This window comes from Maylandia zebra, linkage group LG18 (genome assembly GCF_041146795.1).
Source record: "Maylandia zebra isolate NMK-2024a linkage group LG18, Mzebra_GT3a, whole genome shotgun sequence".
In the NCBI taxonomy this organism is placed as follows: domain Eukaryota; kingdom Metazoa; phylum Chordata; class Actinopteri; order Cichliformes; family Cichlidae; genus Maylandia; species Maylandia zebra.
In genome coordinates, this window is record NC_135184.1 from 20,967,376 (window position 1) to 20,977,633 (window position 10,258).

Below are 10,258 nucleotides of genomic sequence, written 5' to 3' on the forward strand. Positions count from 1 at the left end.
TAGGTTAATCCCATTTTAGACAAAGCTGCAAAGACACTGGAGACAATGAAATGCATTTTAGCTCAAAACTTCCATCAGGACTGCCATAGCCAAAAGAAGATTATTTCCATCTGCTCTTATTTATATTTGGCACTGTGGCTCTGTCCTGATACCGCTCCACGCTTCAATGCCAATACGTGGAAAGCTTACAGCGGGAAGAGCAAGAACAAGGAATCAGTTAAAAGCTGGTTTAAGTCAGGTTGAGCAGGGGTGCAGGTGGGTTACTCAGCAGCTTACAGATGACCAGATGTGAGTGGACTTAAGCAGCCTAAACATTGTTTTCTTCCTAGATTTATAAATTAGATGCATGGAAAGTATCAGCTGAGCCTTCAGCTGCATTGGGATCAACTGATATGCCAGGATTGTGGTGAAGTTTAACTTCATGGCCTGCGTGAACTGACGCTGTGCTCCATTTTCTTCTCTATGAACTCCCTCTAGGGAATGATAACAAAGAGATAAATTACCCAAAGGTGTCAGTGGGAGTACCTGGGAAATCTCATGGGAAACTTAACTCCGGATCTCATATTTCCTCTTTATACATTCAAGACACGTCAGGTGACTTGGACACAAGCTTCAACTGCCACGCTAAATAATTCAGAACAGGCTATGACCTGTTGGTGTGTGTGGGGGGGTAGGTGTGTGTGGGTCCATGCGTGTCATTGTGTGTTTGTGTATCTCAGCTGTGTTTTCAGGTGTGTTTGTGTATTTTGGGGCAGCACTTCAGTAGTGTGTGAAAATGAATACTACCACAGTGGTTTCCCCTGTCCTCTTGGAGGAACCCTGTGTCCTACTTGGGATCAGCTTACAGATGTTTGACAAAGAGTGGACGGACTGAAAAGAGCCTCCGTGTTTTTCTGACTGCATTGTCATATAAATCCCAGTTTATCCATCTGTTAATTCCAATATGTGACTCCTTGTGTTTGTTGCTTTTTTCTCCACTTGTCCTGAAGAAATGAGATTCTGTTTTTGTGTGTGTGATTAACATCATGTCAGAGCTGCTGCCATGCACGAGCTGATTTGCATATAGACTTTATATAAATATGACTCAATTCACTCAGAGCATCATCCTCCTCCTCATGAGGATTTTCAGTGTATGCATTCATACAGGCCCATGCTGAGTGTGAGAATCTGGGTTAGTAATGTATCTTGTAAACACAAAGGGTAATTTGATGTATGACTAATGTATTACATTGTGTAAAATGACCTGAAACATCAGATAATTTATTGCCATCCTCTAACTGCCAGCCTCACTGTCAAACAGTGGGTATTACAGTAGTTATAGCTGACTCGTTTGCTGTAGTTCAGTGTCTTCTTGGGCTGCAGTGACATCAGTCACCTGTGACATAAGATTCTGGAGTTACACTCCAAAGGCACAGAGTGCAGCCATACATCTCAATGTCATGAATAATGTCTGAAGTGATGAAGTCAGGAGGATGTTAACTCGCACTGCAGTTCAGTGAAATGCGAGTCGCACTTTGGCGTAAAGTTAAATGTGACAGCCAAGGGACTTTCTGAGAAAACTGTACAGTATTAAAGGAACATTTATATGATACACAGGAAGTTTCCTTTGGCAACAGTTACTTCCAAGCATCAGCTAGGTCAGTGCGGGTAGTTCTGTTTGAAAGAGCAGCAAAAGCTCGAGAGGTGGAGGTGGCAAAAATCACAAGTTGCTTCAATAAATGTCAATTGTTTTTGATAAGTTGTACTCCATGGATTCTACCCATTTCTACAATATATTACCAAAAGTATTCACTCACCCATTCAAACCATTGATTTCAGGGTTCCAATCACGCCTATGGACACAGGTCTGTAAAATCAAGCACCTAGGCATGCAGATTGCTTTCACAAACATTTGTGAATGAATGGGTCGCTCTCTCAGGAGCTCAGTGAATTCCAGTTATGAAAATTTCTTGCTACTAATTATTCCACAGTCAAATGTTAGTGGTAATGTAACAAAGAGGAATGACAGCATCTCAACCATGAATTGGAAGGCCACATGAAATCACAGAGCAGGGTCAGTGGATGCTGAGGCTCACGGTGCGCAGGTGTCATCAACTTTCTGCAGACGTCCAAACTCCGTGCGGACTCCAGATTAGCTCAAGAACAGTTCATAACGAGCTTCATGGAAGGGGTTTCCATGGTCGAGCAACTGCAACGGTACTTGTGTGACTGCATTGTGACAGGAGTAAAGTTTGGTGGAGGGGAGATTATGGTGTGGGGTTGTTTTGCAGGAGTTGGGCTCGGTCCCTTAGTTCTAGTAAAAGGAACTCTTAATACTTCAGCATACCAAGACACTTTGGACTATTTCACACTCTTAACTTTGTGGGAACAGTTTGGTAATGGCCCCTTCCTGTTCCAACATCTCTGTACACCAGTCCACAAAGCAATGTCCCAAAAGACATGGATGAGCGAGTTTGGAGTGGAAGAACTTGACTGGCCTGCACAGAGTCCTGACCTAAACCTGAAAGAACAGCTTTGGGATGAATTAGAGCGGAGACTGTGAGCCAAGCCTTCTCGTCCAACATCAGTCTGACATCACAAATGCCCTTCGGGAAGGATGGTCAGAAATTCCCATAAACACTCATAAACCTTGTTTATATCATAATAAACCACATGGATTAAAATGGGATATCACTCAGGTTCATAAGTGTGCGAAGGCAAACGAGCAAATACTTTTGGCAGCATAGCATATTTGAGGTGCTCTTTGGAAGGGATATATATAGGCTTGAATATCAAAAACTCCAAGATACTCTTTTCAAAATAAAATTAAAATGTCTTTATTTTCACAACAAGGTTATGTAAAAACTCCAACGCAGTTTGGCACACAGGCCCACATCAGGGAATAAAATAGAGTCCATGAATCAACTAAATATTTTCTATTAATATTTCACCAAAAAGGGCCTTCCATGCGGTGTGTTCTACTAATAGCAAGCTTCCACCTAAGGGTGAAGCCAGTGAAGCCCCACCAACAGGAGATGTCTTCAAAGAGCCCAGATAGATAATAACATCAAGTCAAACATTCATCCAAATTCATTTCATGTCAAACTATAAGAACACAGTAAAACATTTACTGGGACCATTTGTGTTCTTGATAAATGTTTTGAAGAGAAACATGATTGAAACCAGTCATGTTTGTGTCCTAAGTGGAAACAGCTGTGAGCTAACATGTTCACCATTCCTACTGTGTAGACGGGGGGAAGGCAGCAGTGTTGTGTTTGCCATCTTGTTTTCATTTTTTATTTCTTGCTTCAGTTAACTCAGCTTTGAGAAACACTGAAGTCTGGATCCTGCGCTTCCCGACTGGCTGACAGTTATTTCAGCCTAGCTTAGTTTAGCTTTGTCAGGAAGACAACTAGTGCAGTTGCTTTTACCCAAAATGTTGTAAATCTGAACATAAAAAGGTTTCAGTTTTAAATACGTTTATCTTGTGTCCCTCATCTGGAACATCTTCTTCACTTTCTTGTTTCTTTGCCTTACATGACATATTTTATCCCATATCCAACATCCCCTCCACTCTTCCTCTCATTTTTCCTCTGCGTCACAGTGAAAAGTGAATAATTCATATATAGGCTGCATGCTGGTGGAGATGAATCATGTGAAAAGAGCAGGATACACGTGCTCCTCTGAGAGCAACTCTCAAAAGACCCCAGCAGTATATGAGGATTGGCTCCACACTCTGTCACAGTACTGTACAGACCTCAGCCACTCCATCCCAGCTTGCATGACAGTCACACGTGAGCTCAACACCAGCTTCTCTGCCCTCAGGACCCGGGCAAGAAGCCACCCAGAAAGACCACGAAGTAGCTTCTCTCTGCATTGTCTTTTCAGTAGATGTCTGTGTGTTCAGGCAGATATCATAACCTGTTTATCTAATAGTTGTTTTCATTCTCAAAATGAATTTAGGACAAACTCAGATCATTTTTAGGTCAAATTAAAAATCGGGACCAACAGGTTAGGTCCAAAGCTTTTTTTCTCCAATGGGCCGCATATTTCTGGGGATGCCCAGGCCTGTTTTGGAGCAATCTTTCTTGGGCTTATAGGAGAACACAGTTGACGCACACATGCACATGTACCATTAACACGAAGTCTCACAGCTAGATCTGTAAACACTGACAGTATTCAATCACACTTCACACCAGGGATGTCAACCTCATTTTACATTGTGGGCCACATTCAGACTACTTTAACCTTAAGTGTCCTGAACCAGCGACGCGTGATATTGTGTAAAATTACAGACTGTCAGACTGTCCCATCATTATAAAATATACAATTTATTTAATTAAACTTTTTATGCAAATCCCCTGTAAAAACAGCAAATAGTGAAAAATAGGAACTTTCTGTCACTTAATTGTTTCTTACTTAATTGAGGGGGGTTCTTTATCAATAGAAAAAGCTTTAAAGGTCATGAAAATATCCCCTCCTTCACATTTTCCAGAGCACCCCCCCACCCCCGGCTGAATCATCAGTAACAGTGTTGTTTTGAGTTTAAGAGACAAATTACTGAACTATCTTCTGATGTCATATCAGATAATAGATTTAAGAAAGCTGCTGCAGACTTGTAATATTTCTCCTGCAATCTGTTATTCACCCTGTTGACATGTTTGATTTATGGAACACAGAAAAAAAGCTCAGTTTGTGTCTACACAGAGTTCTGCGAGTTGTGTCTCTTTACTCCCACACACACTTATGTCTCTGGAGAAACTCTCTGCTAATGTCTAACTAAATGTGCGTGTGTGTCTTTATACTCCTGCTTGCCTGAGCTCTGCCTCTTGTGAAACTTGCCGTGTCCTGATGCACACGTGTATCCCTCGCAAAGGATAAACACGGTGGTATGGTGAGAGAATCAAAGTAGCAATTATTCATATGCAGGGACCCTCTAAGTTTTCATCCTGTCACACTGTGTTATCAGACCGCGTGACTAAGCTGCAGCCACTGTAGACTGAGAAGCTCAGTGCTTAAAGTCTGCTCTGTCAGTTTGAGATAATTTGGTATTTGACAGATGTAACAGATGGGTGACATGTTAGGGGAAAAGCTTAACCTTTCACTCCTACAGTGTGATCAGCTGGCTCTATAGTGTCCCTTCAGAGGTAATGGTCACTGCACATCAATACAAAGTTGTTCTGAATGGTCACTTTTATCCTGCGATGCAACACTTCTGTCCTGATCACAGTGGCCTCTGTCTAAATGACACTATCCTCCACCCACAGGGGTTGAGGTGGTTTGATGAGGATGAAAATGATGTAAATCGTGCACTTTGAACTTCACAGTCACTGATCGTTAACCTAGCCAAACACATATGGGAGGTTTTGGACTCCCAAGACTCACATCAGCCCAGTAGAGTCGAAAAGACTTGGAAAATCTCTAGCAGCGTGTGGTTGACAAACTTTACCGAGACACTTCTTTTTTTCTTTTGTGCCTGTCAGTGTAATTAAAATTCAAGGTGTATAACAAAGAAGCAGCAGCCACAGAGAGATGTTATGACTCAGATTTGAATTCACTTTAGAAGATTGCTTCTCCCACACCGTTACTTTGAGAAAAAAAAAAAGATTATCTCAGGTTTTATTTTCCAAGCTCCAGCCTTCTTTTATAATAACATTGTACCCATCATAGTAATGATGATCACTCAGTCAGATGCATACTTTCTAAACAAAAAACGAGGGTTTGTTTAGAAAGTCTAGCTTTGCAGAAAATGCATGTAATTGTCTTAGCAAGCCTACGCAGAGATGGGCATTATGCAACCACCAAGTCGCTGAGAGGTTTACAGAGTAAAACACCTTGTGCGCATTAAAGCAACCTGATTGGCTGATCCATCCAATAGTTTTTCTTTAAATCACAGAGACATGAATCTTTGAGAAAGTTATTTTTTAAATTCACAGGAATATTTCACTAGAATGCACTCAAGACACCATCAAAGGTCTAGTACACTTAGTGCAGCCTAAAGCAGTGCTCTTAAAGCGTTCTCCTCAATAGCGTTCCTGCTGCAGAGTACCTTGTCTTATCAACCAACTAACTAGATATCGGTCCACATTATGCCACGCTGAGCCCAAAGCAGCTGACTTCCTGTGAGGACTATGATTGAATCCTTGGAAGCTGTTCCTTTGCCTTTGCCTAAAGGTTTAAAGCATGTACCAGATAATTGAAACGTCCACTTTAAATATTATCATTATCTTTGTTGCATATCACTGTCCTGTCCCTGCCTTCCCATTGCACCTGCCTCTTGGCTAAAAACTAAATAATCCCACAAAATAAAATAATTCCAAGTTTTTCTATTTACATAAATCATGAAGATTCATTGCCCAGCATCATCAAATACTTATTAGTCAGGTGGTAGTGACCGTGTTGAAAATTATGATTATGATGTGTGTCTTGGTGGTAATGTAGGATGTGCTTGTTTGTCCCAATAAGGTTCTCCTGCTTTTTCTTTGCCTTCTTAGATCAGCCGCTGCCTGAAGCCTGGAGGTCGGTTTGTCTCCGTTACCTTCGCCCAGCCTTTTTTCAGGAAACGGCTCTATGCCCGTACGGAATATAAATGGTCCATCAAACATCAAAGTTATGGAGAAGGCTTTGAATATTTTGTGTATGTCATGACCAAAGGGGAGAAGCTCAGCCCAGAAGATGCAGCTCTGGAGAAAAAGCTGCTGTGGGGTACAGAATCTCCACCAACCAGGATTACTACAATAACAAATGATGATAAGGAAGACTTCCTGGCTAATATTGACCTGTAGGGTGACTCTGATATGTAGGATTGCCTTTATAAGTAATCTTTATATTGTGATTTTTTGCAACGGGAAACTGTTAACCAAATTTCTGGCCTTACTGTTTTTATGTATTTATTAAGAATTTGTAAGGAGTAACTATTTTATACTGTTTGATGTACTAGATATTAGTTTTAAAGTCAAATTTTATCAAGATACCGATATATATTTGGATAAATGTTCTGCAAATGTAATTAAGATGTTGTAAAGATAAGAGAACTGCTGTATAAATGGTAATTGAAATCCATATTTTATCTAAAAGTTTGAGACAAAATCCTGCGTCTGACCAGATGTATTCACAATAGATTAGATTAGATTAGATTAGATTAGATAGAACTTTATTAATCCCTCGGGTGGGTTCCTCTGGGAAATTCGATTTCCAAAAAAGCACAGCACCGACAGAAGTTACAGAGTTACAGAATATTATATATATATATATATATATATATATATATATATATATATATATATATATATATATATATATATATACACACACACACACACACACACACACACACACACACACACACACACACACATATATAAATACAGAGACAATATAAATAAAGTATACGAAGGGGATAAATAGAATAAATAGGAATAAAAATAAAAATACAAGTGAATTGCACATTTCAAGTATTGTTTAATAGTTTAATAGTTTAATAGACAAACTTGTGCCTTTTGTCGTTTTGAAAACATGATTAACAAATGTTACTCTTAATAAATTTCTCATTTGCAAAGAAAAAAATGGCTAACTGATCTGTTGTCTCAATTCTTCACGGCTCAGATTCAACAAGGTGCTGGAAACATTCGTCAAATCCCATCTCAGAGTTGCTCTGTTGGATTGAGATCTGATGACTGTGGAGGCCACAGCAGCACCATCACCACCCTGAACTGTTAACAGAAGGCAGGATGGATTCATGCTTTCATGATGTTTACACCAAATTCTGACCCCACCATTCAAATGTCACAGTCGAAATCGAGGCTCATCAAACCAGGCAAAGTTTTCCAGTCTCTTATTTTCTAGTTATATTAAGACTTTTTGAACAACTGGCACCCAGTGTGGTCTTCTGCTGCTATAGCCCATGTGCTTCAGAGATGCTCTTCTGCATACCTTGGTTGTAATGAGTGCTTCTTTGAGTTGTTGTTCCTGTCAGCTTGAAGCAGTCTGGCTATTCTTCTCTGACCTCTTGCATCAACGAGGCATTTTGACCCACAGAACTGCCGCTTACTGGAAACTTTCTCTTTCCCGGATCATCCTCCCCTATGTGGGAAAATCCCAGAAGAGTATTGAGTTGTCTGATATTTCAAAAATGCATCACATTCCCCAAAGAGGCAAAAAAAACTTGGCCTAATCTCTTTATGAGTTCAAACTTGCCTTCTCGTACATACAAGAAAAGAGTGGGAAAATCTTGTGATTTCCCAGATTCGGGCAGATTAAAGCTAGGACACGAATGATTTGGAGCTCTCACTTTTGCACCATTAAGTGTGATTTCTATCAAGAGTAAGTTTGCCTTTATTCCAAAGATTTGGACATTATGAGAGAGAGACAAGACAGTTGGACGCAGAGGAAACGCAAAGACAGTTTTATTGTCCTTTAGGTGATAAAATTTGATTAAAAATGTGTAAAAAATATAGATAATATGATCCAGTGATGACTTAACTGCTGTGCACACAGGTAGACTCACTGAATGTCTCTCACTGTCTTAGACCATATAGAAAGAAAATAATAGAAACAAATGTCTCTCAGTGAACAGCGATGATTGATAACCACCTTCACCTTTTCTCATAATTACAACATCAGGAACTTGTAATTACGAGAAAATTGTTATACTTGTAACAGAGCTGGCTTTCCTGTCATTATGAGATACAGAAGACACACTCGAATTATGTAAGATAAGACTTCCTATTTGAATGTGGAGAATGCGCTTCCACAGGAAACCAAGTAACCGTCCTGCCTCTGAGGCGGACTTTTGTTCATTTTTAACATGTTTATTGCTGCGTCAATTAGTGTAATTATGACATCATCAAGATGGATTTGTTCATAGGTTAACTGTGACTCATGGTGCGACTTCTTTCTGTGTTAATATGTTCCGTCTGTGCTGCTACTACACCAGCTTCGGCTCTTCTTCAGTTCGTAATTGAAACTTTTATCATTTATAAACCAATTTCACATCCCAGTGTCATGCCTGTCTCGACAATATATCAGGATAGTTCAGCGATCTCTGCATTCTGGAGTGCAGTACTAGTCTGCCAATGTTATGCAGATTGCAAGACAAGCTGGCATGTCTAGACGTAGTGCATACCAACAGCAGCAACAGCCTGCATGTAAAGTAACTATTAGAGTCTATCAATATGTCAGTCACAGTCTCCCCTTTCTGTTGGGGTTGTTTGCATGAGCCCCGTGTCTGCTTTAGATTCCAGACAATCGCTGCTAATGGAGATATGCATATTTGACACACCTTTGTGCACATACAAATGTACATACAAGTAATAGCTTGCCCTGCGTGCGATTTGTTGAGGATACATGAGATGAAGTGCAGGTCCTATGATCTCTGCTGCTTAAATATAGACAGGAGAGAGAGGGGAGCGAGAGCACCAGGCGTGCAGACAGACAGGAAGGCTGGTGACTGGAGGGGGGGACCACATTAATAAAGTAGAAATCATTTATTTTTAATTCTCCACTGAGATCTAATTACTGCCTATTTTTAAAACGTGGAGGAAAAAAGAGGTGTGTGATTTTTTTTCTATGCCTTTGTGTTCAATCTGTTTTTTGTTGTTGTTGAGTATCACCAGTTTATTATTATTGTTGTTGTTTTTAATAAACCGTAGCTTTGGTTTCTGAGTTTGAGGTTACAAAACAGCCTCACCTCAAGCTTTGCTTCACAGCTTCTCTGGAGCTTTTCATCTTGTCATTCCCGAGGAAAGAGTTCCCCCGCTTGTTGATGAATTAACTGATTCATGATTGTTTCAAGTGTTGTTTCCTTGAATGTAATCACTCTTAACAAAATAAATAACATAAAAAATTTGTGCCATGGTTTTGATTTTTCCTTTCGAAACTTGTCTTCTTTTTGGTTGTTCTTTTCCCCTCAGGTTTCTTAGATGGGGTCTCCTGTCATTGCCGTTTGTGTCTCTGCCTTGTTTTGTTTGTCACTTTCTTTATGCATGTTCAGCTCTTTTGCATTTACTTGTTGCCTTCCTTGTTGTCTTCCTTGGCCTCATTGGTTTCTCCTCTGCCTTGTTTCCCTGGTATTTTTCCTTTTCCGAGTCTATCCTGTTTTCCCACTTGTGGGCTAACCTGTACAACACAGCAAGTTCAACATATCCAGGATATAAAAGAATTCATGTTAGCAGCTTAAGACGAGTCAGAAACATGGACAGGTCTACTGGCAGCAGAGCAGCAAAATTTGTAAAGGAAGAGCAAACTATAAGAAAAATCAGAAGAATTAAAAAATATCATG

General features: G+C 40.1%; 1 protein-coding gene across 1 annotated transcript in view; it reads left to right on the forward strand.

The window, feature by feature from the left end:
* Positions 1-7,217, forward strand: part of ece2a (endothelin converting enzyme 2a) — a 98,588-nt gene extending 91,371 nt beyond the window's left edge. The window contains exon 4 of the mRNA XM_014412274.4: positions 6,474-7,217. Coding sequence (XP_014267760.2) covers positions 6,474-6,764 — 291 coding nt within the window. The 3' untranslated portion in view covers positions 6,765-7,217. The remainder of the gene's footprint in view (positions 1-6,473) is intronic.
* The last annotated feature ends 3,041 nt before the right edge of the window (positions 7,218-10,258 follow it).